At 42.8% G+C, this 18,922-nt stretch overlaps 1 protein-coding gene across 1 annotated transcript in view; it reads right to left on the minus strand.

Moving 5' to 3' along the window:
- The window catches only part of ACACA (acetyl-CoA carboxylase alpha), a 229,022-nt gene that overhangs the window by 18,614 nt on the left and 191,486 nt on the right, over positions 1–18,922 (minus strand). Inside the window, exons 48-52 of the mRNA XM_015559072.1 lie at positions 17,216–17,312; positions 14,065–14,161; positions 13,049–13,184; positions 6,303–6,480; positions 4,021–4,133 (exon numbers count right to left, since the gene is read on the minus strand). Of these exons, the coding sequence (XP_015414558.1) occupies positions 4,021–4,133; positions 6,303–6,480; positions 13,049–13,184; positions 14,065–14,161; positions 17,216–17,312 (621 nt within the window). The remainder of the gene's footprint in view (positions 1–4,020; positions 4,134–6,302; positions 6,481–13,048; positions 13,185–14,064; positions 14,162–17,215; positions 17,313–18,922) is intronic.

An 18,922-nucleotide genomic window follows, 5' to 3' on the forward strand; every position in this document is an offset into this window, starting at 1 on the left:
GCCAAGGTGCCGTATGGCAGGCTGCCCGGCTGTCGGGACGGGCCGCCACGGAGATGTGTCTAGAGCACAATAAAGTTCCACTCATCGGCTCCTCTGCTCTTTGTAGAGGAGCCGATTGTACTGAGGGAGAGGGACAGTGGAGAAAGCACAATGGCTTCACACTTGAGCTGGACAGTTCTCTCTATCTAAATTGATTTGTCATTTCCCTCTGAACACAAGAGGAGGGGGAGGATCGAGGTGAGGACCTCAAGTCATGCTGGCACTTGGAGGCCAGGCTAGGAAGGCCATCCTGCTCTGCAGCCAGGCTCCCTGCTCCTGTCTCTGTGAGGAGATACAATGTCACAGAGACACAAAGAGGCCTTGAAGGGGGCGGGGGGGCTCTATCGCCAGAGGAGGAATTTAATTCCCTAAGGCAACCAGAATGGTAGGATGCTAATCTTCCCCACGCCTCTAACCAAGCCCCAGTGCCGAGAATGCAGGGGCAGAACTGGTCCAGCAATGAAAGGCTCCAGCATTGGGCTTACATCACATTTCTCTCTGGGGAAATTCTCTCCTTCACCTCTACCAGGAATCAATGTGTGTACGGTTTCCATACTGTTATAATCTCAGACTGCAAACTAGTAATCCACCACCTTCTTACCTAAACTAAGCATGTAACATGACAAAAGGTCACTTTTAAAAAGTAAAAATTCTGAAAGAGATGAAATTAACTGTTCAGAAATTAAACATTACTCATTACTTACAGAATAATAGTACTTATGTTTCTGAGCACAATCGGTGGTGCATTGGTTTGTCTAGGTCAGGGGTGGGGAACGTCCGGCCCGCAGGCAGGATAAGGTCCATGAAATCATTTGGTCTGGCCCTGCCAAGTCTTTAGGGGTGAGCTAGTTAAATGTCTGACCAAGGATAGCAGGTGATGTTTAAGTTGATAACTTTGCATGGCCTGTGAATGATGCTATAAATGCCCACATGGCCTTGGCAGAAATGGCCCGCTCTCGGTGCTCTGACAGCATGCTCCCCAGTGCGGAGGCCGATTTGGGAGGAGATTGAGACATGAGATAACACCCACTCCTGCAGGCTTTCTCCGAAACCTGGTTCTCAGTGGAATTGGCTTTTGATCACAAAGGGAAAGAATTCTTGTTTAATTTTGATCAAGCTCAGTCTTCACCTGAGGTAGAATCTGAGGAAATCCTAAGAAAAGTAGAACATAGGGAACCAGAATTTCACTCTGGGCTCCAACGCACATTTATTTTGTATTTGAATGATTCATTTAACTCTTCTTTTTTGCCTCAATCTCCCAATCTGGAAAACGAGGTCACTTTCACCCCCTTTGTGAAAAAGCAGTCTGGCAGTCTCTGGTTCTAGGCACTGAGAAAGGAGCCAAAAGCCAATGTGAGCCCCAAAGGAACTGGGTCCTGGCCTGTCCTGTGACATCCCTGCTGATCTGTGTGTCACAGATGCACCGGGGGGGGGGGGGGGGGGGGGGGGGAACGCCGGAGAGACAAGGTCACTTCTGTCCCTTTCTTACTTCCTTTCCTATACCACTTGCAAAAGTGGACCTCAGCCACAGAGAGTGCCCGATACCAAACATTGCCCATCTGCTGCTTCTAACGATTAAGATGGATAGGAAATGATGCCAATCTCCAGGTTTGAAAAATGCCTCACAGCGTTCGACTTGGTCCTCACATGTGCTCTGTGGGGGTCCTGTCCCCCCTTTCCAGATGAAGAAGCTGATGTTCAGAGAAGTTAAACAGTCTACCTTCAGGCAACATAACCGAGAGGTGTACCTAGCTGCTTTTATTCCATACCCACTGCTCATGCTCCCAAGCAGCCTTGGGCCAGAGCCTGCTTCACATTTAGCAGACTAAGGATTCTTTCTCTAGTGCCATTTTGGTCAAGGTTAAATAAATATGGTTTTCTTCAATGCGGACAGTAAATTGATAATGAGATGATTTGTAACAAGTGATTAAACGGCCATCACTTGGGAATCTCCTCCCTCTCGCCCTCCTATGTTTCAGAAGTGGAAAGGTGCTGGGTGAAGGTGGGAGCGATGTCACTTCCCTTGGAGAGGAAGAAGCCTCAGCCCTCCCCCTTGCCACCCAGGCATTCCGCTAACAGATGTCCGAGAGGATCCCTCTCGCTACCACCCAGTTACTCCGAAGGGATGATAACAGCTATTGGGGGGTTAAAAAGAGGCAGTGAACCCCCAGTTAATGAGCAGGAATTCAGCAGGCAGTGTAAGATAAATGGAGCTCTCTTTGCTTCTGCTAGAGTCAGCATGAACTGCGGCCCTGCGGCTTGTTTGTGGCAAATGGAGTGCACGAAATATCAAAGGGCAGTGATCCAGAAGAAGACCGACTTTGACAAATTTTAAATTGGCCAGAAAGAAAACCAGCAAAAAAGAAAAAAAAGAGAGAGAAAATTATGCAATTTGCTGTGTCCTGCAATTGTGGCATTGCTGCTTTTGTACAGAATTAGTGGTACAAACAGCAGCAACGATCGCTGGATGCTGGGAGCAATTATGCGCCATCTAAGTGAGATGCTTATCGGTGGCTGAAGCTTTTAGCGCTTTCTCTGTGTGCAGTTGTGAGGAACTTGCTCTTGAGCTGCAGTTACTTTAATTAAAGTGTATGGGGTTGGTCAGAAGTAATTATCCTGTTGGAGAAGAAAGAGGGAAAACACCCACCTCAGTAACTCTGGGTGGCGATAGACTTTAGAGACAACTTTGCCAATTTCTCGTTGTATGTGTGCATTTCCCATAAAAGGCCCAGGCTGCGGCGGGTTAGTTATTGGTGGCTGTTGCCTAATGGCAAACAATGGGACACAACAGTGATCATTGTCACTGTGTAGGGCAAGCGACCTGGCTCAAGGCTGCAAACCCCAGGATGTGCAAACCGTAGACTGGAAGCAAACACTCAGAAGTTTCTGCGTCTCCAAGATGGTGAGGATATAGAGAGTCCACAAATGGCACTTCATTAATTAAATTACTATTTGGAACATAAATGAGCTAGCATCTCTCTTCTTTACACTTTCCATTCACTGCGTTTCACTACATTTTAAACACAATCTCTCTGCTTCTCTGAAAACGAAACAAACCAACAAACAAAAGAAGCTCAAGCAATTATCTTTACTAACACAGCAAGGGGCTCAATGGGAGAGCTGGGCAGAAAATCAGTGTTTTAAAAGAATCTGAAACTCATTCAGACTCTGAACTCAACACAGGGCTCCTACGGTGTAGTCCTATGTGCAAATTGCAAATGCCTTCCAAAAGTTCCACAAACAAATGAGCAACAGAGCCCTGGCTGGAGGCATGAAGCGCAAACGCTCCCAGGGCTACTGCTGCCACAGCCTCTGCTTGGAAGCAAGGGGTGCAGACTCTTTATTTCCATTTCTCTAGCTCAGAATGACCCCAGAACACCACCTGGAATGCATATAAGCATAACCAATGGACATAAGACACTGGGGGGTAGGGGAGGCCAGGGGATTGTCAAGGGCGGGGGAAAAAAAGGACACATATGTAATACCCTTTGTAATACTTTAAGCAATAAAACAATAAAAAAAAGAAAAAGAAAAAGAAAGAACTCCACCTGGATAGGTTTCCAGCTTTGCTATCCCATGACACTGACTCTCACATTCCTCAGAAACGAGGCAAGTTTGCCCAGAGACAAGCGGAAGCAGGACATTTAAGGCTAGCATATTCTCTGACTGATTAGCCTGCCCAATAGCAGCTTCTAGCTAATCATCCTTTACAAGGATATCCACAAGCCTAGGAAGATGGGCTATTTGAACTATAAGGATCAGAAGAAAAATCGGGTGACTTTTGCTTTTTTAGGGCCCACTTTCCCTCCTATTACACACACTATTTTATTCTACCAGGATTCTTACCATATAGAGGACAGTAAATAAAGATTATCATGAATTTGATCAAATGCTTCAGTGCCTCCTCCCTTGGCCTAGAATGCACTCATTACAAATCAGTTGAATGGCTCATTGATTTGCCAGGAGCACAAGCAGACATACCCAATCGCTCAGCCAAGTGGATGTAGACGGGGTCCAACCGACGCATAGTTTTCACCAGATCCTTTTTGCGGAATTTGATTTCTACAGTCCCTTCTGGCTCCAGAACTGATGCCCTAGATCAAACAGAAAGAAAGAAAACATAACAAAACAGAAATAGAGGCCCTTTAAAGGAGGAGACAACAGAATGAGGCCAGTTACAATTTGTGGACCAGGAAATAGCTTCATTATGGTCTGCCCACCCATGGTTCACAGACGTAATCCCAGGGAGAGAAGCAGACACCAGAGAAGTATCACAGTGAGGTCTGAGAAAGGCCTGGCAAAAGGCAATTAAAGCATTCTCATTACCACACCAGTCTACTTCTACCTCAAAGGGAGAAGAATACGGATTCCACCACCTACAGCTGATAAGGGTAATAGGAGTCCCATTATTTTCCCCTGGCAGGGGAACAACCTCCAGCCCTTAGGTCGTGCAATGAGAGGTTGATGCCGATAGTCCTACACACAGCTGCCAGTCTGCTGGCAGCACGAGGCCAGGTCAAGCAGTAGAAAAATGTTCTGCTTAGTAAAGTGAAAGATCTCAGGTTACATCTAACGATGTTCTATGATCAGGAACTTACCTAAACACCTTTCTTTTTTCTAAACTTTTACATTGAAAAAAAAATTACTGCTCATGGTTACTGTGTGCATGGCACCGTTCTAAGAGCTGACCTAGAAACGTTCAGAACAACCCTGTGCTGTCTACATACACTGTGATGTCAAGCATTGTTGTCCCCCATCCTACAGATACGGAAGTGAAGGTACAGCAAGTGAAGAGACTTGTACAAGTCTAACAAGGGCAGAGGTGTATTTAAAACCAGTCTTGCCAAAACCGGTTTGGCTCAGTGGATGGAGCGTCAGCCTGCGGACTGAAAGGTCCAAGGTTCGATTCCGGTCAAGGGCATGTACCTGGGTTGCGGGCACATCCCCAGTAGGAGATGTGCAGGAGGCGGCTGATCGATGTTTCTCTCCCATCAATGTTTCTGACTCTCTATCTCTCTCCCTTCCTCTCTGTAAAAAATCAATAAAATATATTAAAAAAACAAAACAAAACAAAAGTCTTGTCCCAAAATCTGCAAGGGAATTGTCTTTGATTTGATATCAGATCAGGGTCTAGGTTAGCACTTAAAAATAATAAATTCCTAAGCACAGAACTTAAGCCTAATGATTTGACAATAAAACTACTGGGTTCTCCTAAGCAGGTTTTGAAGTAGGAGGCTGACATGTTTGGGAAAAGAGGGACACAGGTGTTTTAATAAAATGACTGGATATAGGAAATGGCATGGAAGATGTCAAGGAAATATGTGAAATTTACCTATGTTGGAAAGGGTTGAAAACAGATTATGAAAGGATGCTAGACTGGATCTCTTTTACTTAAGGATGTTCAGGTATCACCTTCCGACAAAAACCTGGGATTTTCTCTTGAAGTTCTTTGGGTGCTGCAAACACTGTTTTCCAGGCCTCCTGTAATGCCAGAGTAAGACATGACTCTGAGGGCGAAGCTCTGGTTTAGAATCACGGGATGTGGGTGCTGTGCTGGACCTCAGAGACCACCCAGCCTGTTCCACAGACGGAAGAAGCAGCCGGGGAGAGGGAGGACTGCTCCCAGTTCCCCACTAGCCAGCGGCAGAACTGGGTTAATAAGGCCCGAGAACCTCACACTAACAATTCAATTCTTCCCCTCCAACTTGCCTTATCCTTCCGCAACATAGCGGAAGGAGAGAGTGAGTAGGTATATCTGATCATCCAATAGGAAGAGAGATTCTCTGAGGCTGGGGGTTCCTAGAATAGAAGGCTTTGTGGTAAAAGAATCTGGAGTGGTAGCCCTGACCAGTTTGGCTCAGTGGCTAGAGCATTGGCCTGTGGACTGAAGAGTCCCAGGTTCGATTCCGGTCAAGGGCATGTACCTTGGTTGAGGGCACATCCCCAGTAGGGGGTGTCCAGGAGGCAGCTGATGGATGTTTCTCTCTTATGGATATTTCTAACTCTCTATCCCTCTCCCTTCCTCTCTGTAAAAAAATCAATAAAATATATATTTTTTAAAAAGAATCTGGAGTGGGGTGTCACACCGAGAGAACCTGCCTGCAGCCTTGTTCTGTCTCCAGCCAGCTGACACCATTTGGAAAGTCCTTTTTTTTTTGCCCCGGAGTCCTCTGGGAAAGCACAGATGCAAATCAAGTTCTCAGGAGGAAATCAGCAGCCAGAGGACCCCTAGAGGCAGTGGATGGAAATAGGAAGGAGGCTACCTGCTTTCCCGGTCAGCATACATCTCCATGTGCCGGGGGTTGATGGTGGGGTCAATCACAACCCAGGAGCCGCCCCGAAGCTCAGCATGGGGAGGGATGTAGACCATCACAGGCTGAGAGCACTCCCGTAAGCCGTCCACAATATAAGCACCAAATTTCAGCACTTGGTCATACATATCTATGGAGAATGAGACAAGTTAGAAATTAAGAAACACGGATCACATCATTGCACATATAAAAAATAATATTTAAAAGGCACACTGTGCCTCCACGAGGTAGCCACTGACAGACCTGAGGGTTGTCCTGTTTGGCCCCCTTGAAGACCAGAGAGATTGGTAGCTCCCCCTATATTCAACAGCACGGAGAAAGGCATGGTCTTTCACAAGAATCAGTGTGCATATCCATTTCATACGCTCCCTGAATTTCTGTACCAGGTCTCACCACATTAATTCACACTTGCTCTACACACATTAAGTATTTTTCATGTCAATATGTGATCTTTCTCCCTACATTTTCTGAAGGAACTATTCAAGCTCTTCTCAATTCTTCTCAAGATACTTAGCATATGATTAGCTCTTAATATGTGCAGCTAATGGAAAAGGAGCCTTCAAAAACTGCATCTTTTATCTCTGTGTCCAGAGTGTCCTGTCCAGTGCCTGGAACATAGTGCTCACCATGTGTCTGTTGAATGGATGAGCATCTACACACTGCAAAGAATGCAGTGAGAAAGAAAAACGAATTCTTTAAAGGTTGCATTATCAGGGTTTCAGTGAGAGGAAAAAATGTAAATGCATGTGTATTTATTGGAAATATCTCAGATATATAAAAAGAGGAGCCACCTTTTCGTTTTGCTAACGAGTACACTTTGTAATGTCCCCAAGGCCAAGAGCAACCTGAAGAAAAGACCCCTGGTACATAAATAAAGTGAGTCCTTGGAAAGTAGGATCGGTTATTTATTTCCCAATAATTTATGAACTTCTTCCCATTTCCTAGTTCACTGCAGTCTAAACACTGCTAAAGCTTGAGGTTTATGATTCCAGATGTTTAATGAGTACTTCCGTGGAACCACAATGGATCCTTTTTAAACACCAAATAACAGGTTCAACGGAGTTCAAACTTTTCTATCAAGGAGAGGATCTCAATTTGGAATAAATCAATTCTGGAAATCCAAAGCAAAGAAGCATTTTTCAGGAAGTTAAGAGTGAACCAAATAGAAATTGCTTTCATTGTAGTAACTGGCAAATTAAACTGCCACCTTCTCCCAAGTAAAAATGGCTCTATGCACAAACCCTCCATGAGCAGAGTTCATTGCAAGGCACATGCCTTCTCCACTGCCCCAACCTGACTGGTCTGTGAAGACTTCAAATTCCAAAGCTCCAGAAGTTGCCCCAGAAAAAACTCCCTCCTCTGTGAGGAATGTGTATGACCATTTACTCTGTATTATGATCAGAGCAAAGACATTTATTCCTTTGGGAGGAAAGCAAAGACAAAAAAATTTACTGCTAATTACACTACTGCTGTATGAAAGGCAAGGAATAAAAGACTTTAAGCATTTTACGCTAATTCTGTGGTTATGAAAATAATTGCTCAGTTCAAATTATTTTAACTAAATTAATTCTTTAGTGGATATTTCAACCAATGCTACATAATAAAATAATTGTGTAATTAGCGATACATTTTTCAGTGCTGCCAAGAGTACAGTCTCAGAATAAGTCACAGAAAGGAGTGGCCCTCAACGGTGTCACACAGAGAAGAAATGAAAGGCATAATAAAAAGTAAAACAACAGAAAAATAGCACGAAATGGTCATCCCATGTGCAAAAGAAAAAAGTAACTTAGAAATAAATGGAGAGTTTCCAGCTTCTTCAATAGTTTCTTAAAGACATACTTACATCAAAATCTGTCTCTGTACTACCTATGATTAATAGACCCTGGTCCCAAAAAGAAAGGGGGGGGGGCTTTGAAGTGTACTTCCATTTGGTTGATTTAAAAAAGTTGGCTTCATAGTATATGCATATAGTTTGGGATGAAATTTGAGTATGTGTGCATTTTTTATTTCTGTGAAATGGACTGTGGTCTCTCTTTTTCATCATCACAGCTAGTTTAGTGAATACCAAGAAGCATGACTGCATATATATTCACACATAAATTATTCAGTCATCAGAAAATCATCTTAATTCTTATATCCAAATTACAGGTGAGTAACCTGGGGCTTAATTAAGTGGCAGAGATAAGACTTGATCCAAGATCTTTTGGGTTCTAAAGTCCACATTCTACTACCTCATTCTTAACTCATCATTCTTACTGCACAGAGAGGGCACGAGGCTGAGGTAGTCTGCTTTCCAGCATTTGATATGATGGTGGGTAAAACAGAAACCAGAAGAGACTTGAATAAATGATTCAATATTTCTAAATTTCACCTGGATCCTTTGAATGGCCAGAAATGGTACTGACGATACTATCAGCTTGTATCAAACAATTATCTTTCAGGCCCCAAGACCAAGGAGAAAAGGGGCATCAAGGTTTATCACAGCTGACAAACTGGGGACTGAAAAAAATACCTCCATCTAACCTGGAATACCAACAGACCCACAATCCAACCATCAAAACACCCAACCATCAACAAAGGCTATTGAAACATAAACAAACTCTACAAACAACAGGCTCACACTGAATCACAGCTGCCCAAGCCAGACATTCTGAAAGGCAGGTTGAAGCACTTGGCAACAATCTGACACATACTTGTCTGAAATCCATTTTTAAGAGACAGAGCAAAATCACCGCCAAGAATAGCAAGGGAGGGGCTCTCCCCAAGGGTTTAGGCTAGACATAAGTCTAGGGAATTTTAAAGCTATGCATATGCTGACTGTCAATTCTCAGGCCATAAGAAATGCAACTGGGAATGGAAAATACTGATAGGTTCTTTACTGGAGAGGAAGGAGTTTGGAGCGTTCCAGCATTCTGAGCAAAGAACATCTGCATGAACGGGGATCACACGGCTCTTCCAGTGTGTTCTCAGCACCCAGACACCAACCCTGCCCAGGGCCTTTGCTTACACAGCGTGGATAAACCCTGGCCACCACATGCACAAACAAGCGAGCAGGGTGGCAGGGTGTTTGCACAGTGCCCCACACTCTGGAAGCTAGAACAGATCATATTGACTTGGGGAGAGATTATCTTTTAGAAGCTGAAGGTAAACATTAGGCATAACCAAGCTGCACACACATGCTGTCTCATGAGTTCATTATGGCTGGCTGACACTCTATTTCAACATCCAAGTAATCAGAGGCTTTAACATAAGACTTTCATTCCAGTTAAAGTTTTCAATAAATGTTTTTTTTATTGTTATTTATAACCTGTCCCAGGAAAAAATAATAAGTATAACATGAAAAGCCAACTGAGAGTGACCCTGTAGCACCAGCAGTGAGGCGGCTTAATATCACTGGGATTTGCATCCTATCAAGCTATTCATGCTGAGGCTGGGACCCTGGTGCTAATTTCTAGTAAATTTCACGCTTGATGTCTCCCTGTTGTGGGTCATTGCCGGTTCGTCTAAATAAACTGCTTCCAAATGGCTCTTCCATCTAAATATTCAGCCAGTTTTTATAATTTAATTTTGCATTATGCTGAATAGCCTTCCGGCCAGATAGAACTCATTGGGAAAAAAGCACCAATACCATCTTGACATGCTTTTATTTATTTATTTATATTTTTACTGCTCGAATTAGACCTCCTAGGCCGACTAGTAAAGAGTCCTATCCCCCTCCCCCCCCTCCAATAATGTCAATTTTCAGCATAGCAAGAGCTGTCTCTAATCTTTTCCTACTCATTACACACAATTTTGGAGTCATTTTACCCACAGTGCAGTCGGCTCCTGGCTGTGTGTTTGTGTGCACTGAGGGATGGCATAATTGTTTATTTTCCCTCTCTGCATAATCTCCAGCCAGTACTGAAACCAAAACTGCAAACATCTCCCCAAGGGATATGGAATGACTCTCAGCCTAGGTCCCGTTACATGAGATAATATGTAGAGAACATCCTGACTGTATGTAAATACAAAAGGCTATGCTCTTCCTCCCTCTCCTACTTTCACACTGATCTCTATCTTCCCCAAAGCTTTTTTGTCTTAAATAATGTGTAAATGAATGTAGCAGCACCAAAATTCAGAAAGTTGGTCTATAGCAGCCCAATAACTCATTTTTGACCAGAAGTAGGGGGGAGAGGAAAAGGCGGAGTTATTGTTTAATGGGTACAGATTTTATGTTGAGGATGATGAAAAAGTTGGGTATATACAGTGATGATAGTTACCCAACATTGTGAATGTATTTAATGTTGCTGGATTGTACACTTATAATTGCTAAAATGATAAAATGTTATGTATACTTTACCACAATAAAGAACTGTAACTTATTTCTGAGCTCTTCTTACAATAACCAACTCCAAAGCAGAGGGGAAGCAGGTGAACAGTAACTTTCTCAGGAATCTAGATCCTCTATTATAGGGATATTCTAGCAGATCAGGTCCGGTCCTAGGCTCTAAAAATCAGCCAACTGTGCTATATGAAGTCAGACAGATCCATGTTCCTTTCCCAAATCTGTCATTTTTAGCTAAATGATCTTGGCAAATATACTTAACCTAAGTCTCAATTTATGTAAATTACAGATAATAATATAACTGACCCCTTAGAGGTGCTTGTTGTGATTATGTAAGATAATGCATGTGAAATGGTGAGCACAGTGGAAACTGTGAAATGGTGAAAAGAGCTCAGTGAATCGTAATTGTTGTTGTTCTTACTGTTACAGGGCTAGCAGCCAATCTAGACCTGGGATCAAATATGTAGCAGAATTGAAGCTTTTCCTACAAGAGGCACATGGCAAACTTAGGAGCTCTGAATTCGTTAGACAAAATAGCCAGGCTGACTTACTCCTAAGTAATATGCAATGCCCCCTGCCCCTCAGAAGAGATGTAACTAAGAAGTAATAGCATTGCATTCTCTCTTAAATCTTAATGTAAGTCTTACAGCCAAGGAATTTGGGATCAAGTGAAATCTGACGCTAAATGAACCATATATATATATGGTTATATATATATATATATAAATAAAAGGGGTTTCGGGCCCCTTTCCCCCAAACTTAATATAGCATCATCCTCTTCTGAACACGGTGGTATTTTGTTTATACATTATGACTTTATCATTCTGCCCAGGACATTTTTCTTAATCCCTTGAGGCAGTGTCTGTTTCTGTCTTGTTTTTGTTTTGTCTGCAGTAGCTAGCATAGTTCCTTGCATATAGGAAGTCAATAAAAATTTGTACGATTGACTTATTTAACCTATACTTTCCATGTCTCATGGTATTTCCACCGATTTATTATCTTGGTTAAAAAAAAATTTCACCTTGATAGTCTATAAAAGTATGCAAACTTTAATTTGCATTTATAGTCTGTCTCTCCTAAGAAAAGTGTAAAATATGGTAGTTCTCCAGCAAATATGGGCAAAGGGGTACTTTCCAACTACAGTAACAAAAAATCGTCTTAGTCGTCTACATTTTGCCAGGAAAGCCTGGCCATCCAGGGGTTTTCCTAGCCAAGCAAGGAAAAGTTGTTAGCATAAGACTCGAGAATCTCTCTCCACACAGACCTGGTAATCTATAAAAGGGTAACTTCCTATTTCCTCCCTCAGAGCTAGAGATGCCCCTGCCCAAGGCATTTCGGTGTCCTTCTCATCACTCTATTTACTCCAGCAGTATCAATTCCTCCCTCCCGTTCCCCTAACCCATCCGCCACTACACTTCAGAACCCTGAGTCCTGTGACACTCCTCAGCACACACATCCTCACCCGGAATGTTGTTCTGGCCTTAGCATGGCCATGAGTCTCTGGCCACTGGAGAGGCGCTCGGCTACTCGAAGAGGCAGAGCATGTTTCCCGTGGTGTTCCCCGAACTGTCTGCAGTGGTTCTGCGCACACAGGATTCTCAGTAAATGGGGACACTGGCTGCCTAGTCACTAAGCAATTCCCACAACAGAGAGCCCAGCCTTTAATAATGGTCTAATAGGCTGGAGCCCAGGCCCAGGGCTGCTGTTGGATAATAATAAAACATATCACAAATTACCACCAAGAACAGCCACTGCTATAGACTTTGTTAGTTTTCTCCTGGTAAAGGCTAATTTCAGTATCTGTCTTGGTCATTGTAAAGTGTTAAAGAGTAACGTCAACAAAAAGTTTGTCCAGAAAAGAGGGATCATATGTTTCAAGGACCATCATTCACCTGTGAAAGCTAATCCATAATAGCAGTCCATCTAGATAACACTAGCAGATTGTTCTGATATTTTGTATGGAATTGTAAAACATTGAATTTTCCCATTCAGGCTACCACTCAGAAGATATCTCAGAGGATGCACAATCCCCCAAAAGCCTAGGACCGTGGTCGGCAAACTGCGGCTTGTGAGCCACATTTGGCTCTTTGGCCCCTCAGTGTGGCTCTTCCTAAGCCTTAGGAGTACCCTAATTAAGTTAATAACAATGTACCTACCTACATAGTTTAAGTTTAAAAAATTTGACTCTCAAAAGAAATTTCAATCATTATACTGTTGATATTTGGCTCTGTTGACTAATGAGTTTGCCGACCACTGGCCTAGGGTGATGGGCCCCCAGGACACTCATAGGCTCTGCCCAATATAAGCCCTCCCTCCCTCTGCTGCAGGGTACAGGGGAACCAGTGAGGCTCCCAGCCCAGAGCCAGGCACTCACCTTTCATCCCACCAGAGAAGCCTCTCCAGTTAGCAAAGACCATCAGAGGCAGCCCTTCACGGTTGAAGTCCTTGACAGCCTGATAGGTTTTAAACGCAGAGTCTGGGAACCAAACCTGGCCAGCCTGCTGGATTATCTATTGGGGAAAGTGAAAAAGGAAGACACAATTTGAGGGGGAATCTGTCCAAGGTGAATAAGGTTTGATTAAAAATTCAAAATCAAACTAAAAAAACAAACCACAAAACAAAAAACCCCACCAGGTTTGTTCATCATAAAGGTGTTCTTTGAAGTGGGAAAAAAGATCCTGGATCTTTGACTTTGTTAAACAATCCTCTTTTTGATTGCTGATGACACCTGCACTCTTTAGTGAAAAGAGAGAAACGTACTGCTTCTAATGGAAGGATGCACTCAGTACCCTTGCTTTCCCAGGGCAACTTTAGACTCAACTCCTCCAAGTGGCCAACTGCACAAAGGCTCCAAGTCCTTCACCTCTGAGCTTAGTGCAGCCTTTCCTTTTCTGTGGTTACTAAAGGGACACTCATTGTGACCTTGCTGAATAACCTCCTCCCCGATCTCCCCACAACTCATTTTCTGGATCTTGTCAGGATGTGAAAATGCTATCCATCCTTTAAAAAAGGACAGTCGGTGGTGTTCACAATTTGGTAGACTCCACTATTAATTCTAGCAGTAGCTCTTCCATGAGTGTGTTCAGAGAATATGAGACCAAAGAGCCCTTGGCATTGTCTCGGCTGCCTTTCTCTAAGACCACGTCCCCAACTATTTTCCAGCATCAGCAAGACAACTGTAAAGGCCTATTTAATTTTTCAAGCAGAATTTATCTTGAAGTACATTCAGTGTCATCTTAAGAGCACAAGATGGTCTGAACTCATTCACGGCTGCTGACTGCCCTTCCCTCTAAAATTGATGGTTTGCAGTGCTCCCAGTACATCCACAGGCTCTGCAGATGGGAAACACAGCTCCAAGCACAGGCGTATACTGTACTCGGGGTGACCTACCTTGGCTTCAGAATCCAGGTTTGCAGGATCAGCTGGGATACTGAGCTCCACTGTTCGGGTTTCTACGGCAACTACTCCCACAGGTATTCCTCCTAGCCTGATAAAAAATGAGCCACATAAGAGCCTAATGTTTGTCAACATTACAGCTAGTCATTTATTTTCCAATCCCACCTCAAAACATTGGGGTAAAAACTAGTAATACAGAGAGCAAGGGGAAGTCAGACTCTTCTAGGAGTAAGAGACTCTGGTTGGTGAATATGGTAAATTTTTGTAAATACAACAGGAAACTAACCTCAGAAGCACTCCAATTCACCACCACAGGATAAATTCAAACAGAGGGTTGCACTAGGGGAACCTCTAGCATTCAGACTCAGCAGCCTAGCTTGTGCACGCATGTGCATTCACACACATCTGTCTCTGTGGTTGCCCAATGGAACTTCTCAATTCACCATAAAGTATCTTTTTGATGAAGATGGAGGGAAATGGTCCAAACGGTAGTAAGAAGCTGAAACTCTCACGAACTATTTTAACAAATGATGGCATTGCTGAAACAGTGCTGTAGTTTCCTACGGAGTACTAATACTGTGGTTCCAGATAGGATCTGAGGGTAGGTCTCACCACTAGGCATGTGGATGGGGAGTGTGTAGGTATGTTATGGGGAAGAAGAAAAATGTGTCAAGTGTAGGCAGGTGGTTAAACAATTTAACTTTCTTCTTCATTAGAAAAAAGCAATGGGATAGAGAAAACTTTCTATAGTAATCTTGATGAAACAAATGATCAGTGTTGAAAGTATATACTTTAAAATTAAGCTACGTTAATTTTAACAACTGTCCAGGAGCTCAAAGCCTCCGCATCCATGATATCCTCCCAACTTGGTCCTCATAAAGAAAGTAGAAATCGAGAAGCGGGGGAAGCGGGAGGAGGACGGGGACAGAGAAAGAGAACTGCAAGGTACAGGGCGAGTCCTTATTCAGAAATGTAATTTAATCTTCACTCTCACAGCTGCATTCCTTGGGGTTGGGACTGGGATGGCTTATAGTCTCTCATCCCCCCATAGCATCTCCATAACAAACTTTTCCATGAAGGATGGTCTTTGGTTGTTACACTGGCTACTGGAAATGGATTCTTATCATCACAAGAGGCCTGACAGGGGCCTGAGTGGGGACCACCCACCCCCTTGTCACTTGCCTGCACTGAATCAGAATCAAAAGCCCTCTAGACAACCAGACAATGAGCTGGAGGTACACAGGAGAGTTTAGAAATATTTCTGTTCACAATGATTAACAATCCAACTGGAAACTTGTAATTGCAAAAGCCACCCTAAATCGGTAACTTATAACTTATATATTAGGGCCCATGTGACCTAATAAAGAACATCTTTATCCGAGTATTACAGTTATTTATTGAACTTGAAAACAGCTCAGAACAACTTCTGTTTTCTATTATACTTCATATAAATTTTATCAGGCTAGCACATGAAGATGCTACATCTTGTTTTATAGTGTGTCCCTGGACAAGGTGCCATGGAATAATAAAAGACAATTTACAGCCAATAGCACACATATTCCAAACATACATACCAAAGATGAGTTTTGGCAGCACTTACAGTAACAATCCCAGAAGAATACATTTATATTTATTTCTCGAAATGCCATTGCTTTTGAAAGAAGCTAGCTCCATTTGTGTTTTATATACTTGTGAGCATGTGTATGTGTTTGGAGCAAGAAGCCCAGAACTCATCAGATGGAAGAAAGAAGTCAGAGTGAGTGTCACAATAAACAATGGCAGAGCTAGCCAGAGCCACACCTGACTGATCTTGCTCACAGACAATCCCTATTCTTCCAATCATAAGGGTAAAACATTATTCTCTTGTTTCCCATGGGAGAATATTAAAGATCTTAACAAAGGTTTGGCTTTTGGAGGGTTAAAAATCTGTCAGGTTTTTTACAGACAAGAAAACTGAAGCAGAATAGGTAGGAGGAAAATTTTCAGAAAAGTTGGTCTGAATGTGGTGGGAGGGACTCTCTATAGCAAACTGATAGGTCCCGGGTAGAAGGGCTCTCTCCTCTAGTGCACGCCCCCCCCACCCCCCCCCACAGTGGGAATTTTTCCAGACACAAAGAATTCTCACTGGGACCCAGAAGCCTGGGGTTAGGTGGAAGACCCGAGATGCGGTGAGAGGAGCCAGTCCCTGTGGGCTTGTCGGGGCTAACTCCCAGTCTGCCTCTTATTCTTGCCACAGGGGAACATCCTGTCTGTGGGATTTGCCATCTGATGGCTCCTTGTCACTGGCAGCACAAGCCATACTGACCTGCTGTACTGAGAGAACCACAAAGCCTAGAATTATTTTCAAGGCTAGAATCTAAATCTCAACCCGCTGTGGCATGTCTGAGAATCTTGGGCAGGTGCCACTTTTCACTGAGATAAGAGAAACTGATTGCCCCAAGAGGAAGGTGAGCTCCAGATGTGGGTCCCCAGGGCAGCGGTCTCTGCAGTGCAGGATGAGAGTAAGATCGGCTGTGGCAGGCGCTCGTAATGGCGAGCGCTACAGATTATTTCGTGTGGAGCTTGCTGTTGAGTGAAGCACTTCTTAGAGTGGGTATTACAATCTAACAGAAACTTTAATTTCCCATTTGAAAAATACAGGTATCCCAGCTTATTTTACTCACTCCTGCTTCAGGTAAACTCTGTTTTGGGTAATTCAAATCTGACGATAAACCAATATAGTGCCACTAACTTGTTACTTAAATAAGCTCGATGACATGAAGGAACTTTTTTCAAGTTACATAGAGAAGTAGGTGAGACTGAGTTAGTTGTCACCTACTTCTGAAAGAAAATGGTCTTTGGGAAATGGGGTGGTCATGGCGGGCTGTAGCTATTTACAGCCCCCAAACAGTGTTTCTCTCAGCATTATAACGAGGAAACTGTCAAAACCAGACTTTAGATTAAACGCATCACTGGAGACACACACTGAATGACTGCTGGGAACTGGTCTTCCAGTCATGCTGCCTCTGGAATGACCATGATCCAATATTCTTAGAAAGTTTAGACAAAGAGAGCATTGTTGGTAAGAACCTGTATAGTCCTGGCCCTTTCCTTTCTTGTTTTCATTTGGGAGGAAAAGGAGCTTCCAGAACAAAAGAGCTCTTACCTGGCTCTGCCAACCACCACGGTCTGGGCCCAAGGCTGCATGATTTCCGAGAAAGACCCATAGTCAAAAAATCCACTCAACCACTGACCTTTCTGGGCTATAGAGGAAAAGAAAGAGAACAAATCAATTCACTAAAAATGCACTGGAATTCGAAAATTTAACATTGGATTTGGGGGAGTATTTTGGGGAGTTTGTTGTGTTTTTAACCATATTATAATAGATGGAAGCATCAGGCAGCTAAATATTCATCTGCCTTCAGACATCATCTCCTAGTTCATTTGCTAGACTGCATAGATTCATTTATCAGCAAAAGCATCATTTATTGTTAAACGATGGGGTTCAGCTAGCAGAGAGAGTTTGCATTGCTTTTAAATAAATAACTTGGCTTTTTCAAAACATCACAAACATTTGTCAAAAGGCAGCCAAGTCGTTAAAGATGTTTTTAAAATGTCTACTTCAATTTTAAAGCTTAGCTTACAATTTTGTTTGATTTCACTGATTTTCTTTTAATGGAAAGCTGAAGACCACGAAATGGTAAGTGTTAATATTCAGATGAGGACCCAAATTTGGGGAAAAGAAAGGGGACTCAACTTTTCTGCTACAAAAGCAACAAAATATACTTCCCCTTTATTTATAGCTGACCAAGTATAATCTCTCCACAAGAAAGGGCCATGCCTACATATAGACAGGAAAAATTTAATGGTTAAGATGCATATACTTACTGTCATTAACCTCCCTTGCACATAGAATTTCCTTTACTGGCAGCACATTTAACTTTCAACACCTTAATTTAAGGGGAAAAAAAACAAACCCTTTTGTCCAACAGGTATCTGTGTTTGACCAGGGCCCCATAAAAGCTTCTGCAAATAACCGTCTCCTAGCGTGCCCTCTCAGCTCATGGCTTCTCAGTGATTCTTCTAATTTGAACATGGCCCTCCGCCCCTTAAAAGCCCAAGTCCAAAACCAATTAAAAGTGGAGATCTGAGCAAGCTAACCTCTGCTGACTTAAACAGGATGGAGAGTGTTTTATCAAGACTAAACTTGTAATTATTGTGTTCTACATTCCTTGCCTCTATGGCCCCAGTGTAAAATGTGATCATCCATTTCAAAATTATCTCTCTATCGTGAGCCCAAAGCCGATCGTTTAGATTCTGGTCTCGTGTTGGACGTCAGTTTGAAGAATATCACGGCACTATCTCCTCTAATAAATGACTTTAACTTTTCACCTAGAAGATATCTGCTTTAACTTATCACAGGGAATCATCTGCTTTCCTTAACGTTTCCACTAAATTAAAATCCGAAGTCACTCGATTTGGGAGCGAGTGTTAGCTGCACACAGACAGCAGGATGAATGACTAGGGAGTCCATGAAAAAATATTATCCCAAACCCAGAAAACTTAGTCTATCACAAATTCCATTTTACTCTGTAGATCTCATTAATAATGACCAAGATAATGCCCCACCTTCCCCCATACATGCCTCATACCTGTTCACCCCATGAAAGAGAGCACATTTTTTGATGACGGTTCTAACCACGTTTCTGAATGCATCAGGATATTGTAATTTTAACTTCATCTACTTGGGTCATTTTATGATTCGTACTTCAATAACAATAATTTAAAATTATAAAATTCATTTCAAAATGGAAATGTTTTCTTCTTTAAAAACCTTCCTGCCTTATTTATCAACTGGGGGCTATGGCTATGA

Source organism: Myotis davidii, unplaced genomic scaffold (assembly GCF_000327345.1).
Source record: "Myotis davidii unplaced genomic scaffold, ASM32734v1 scaffold993, whole genome shotgun sequence".
NCBI lineage: Eukaryota > Metazoa > Chordata > Mammalia > Chiroptera > Vespertilionidae > Myotis > Myotis davidii.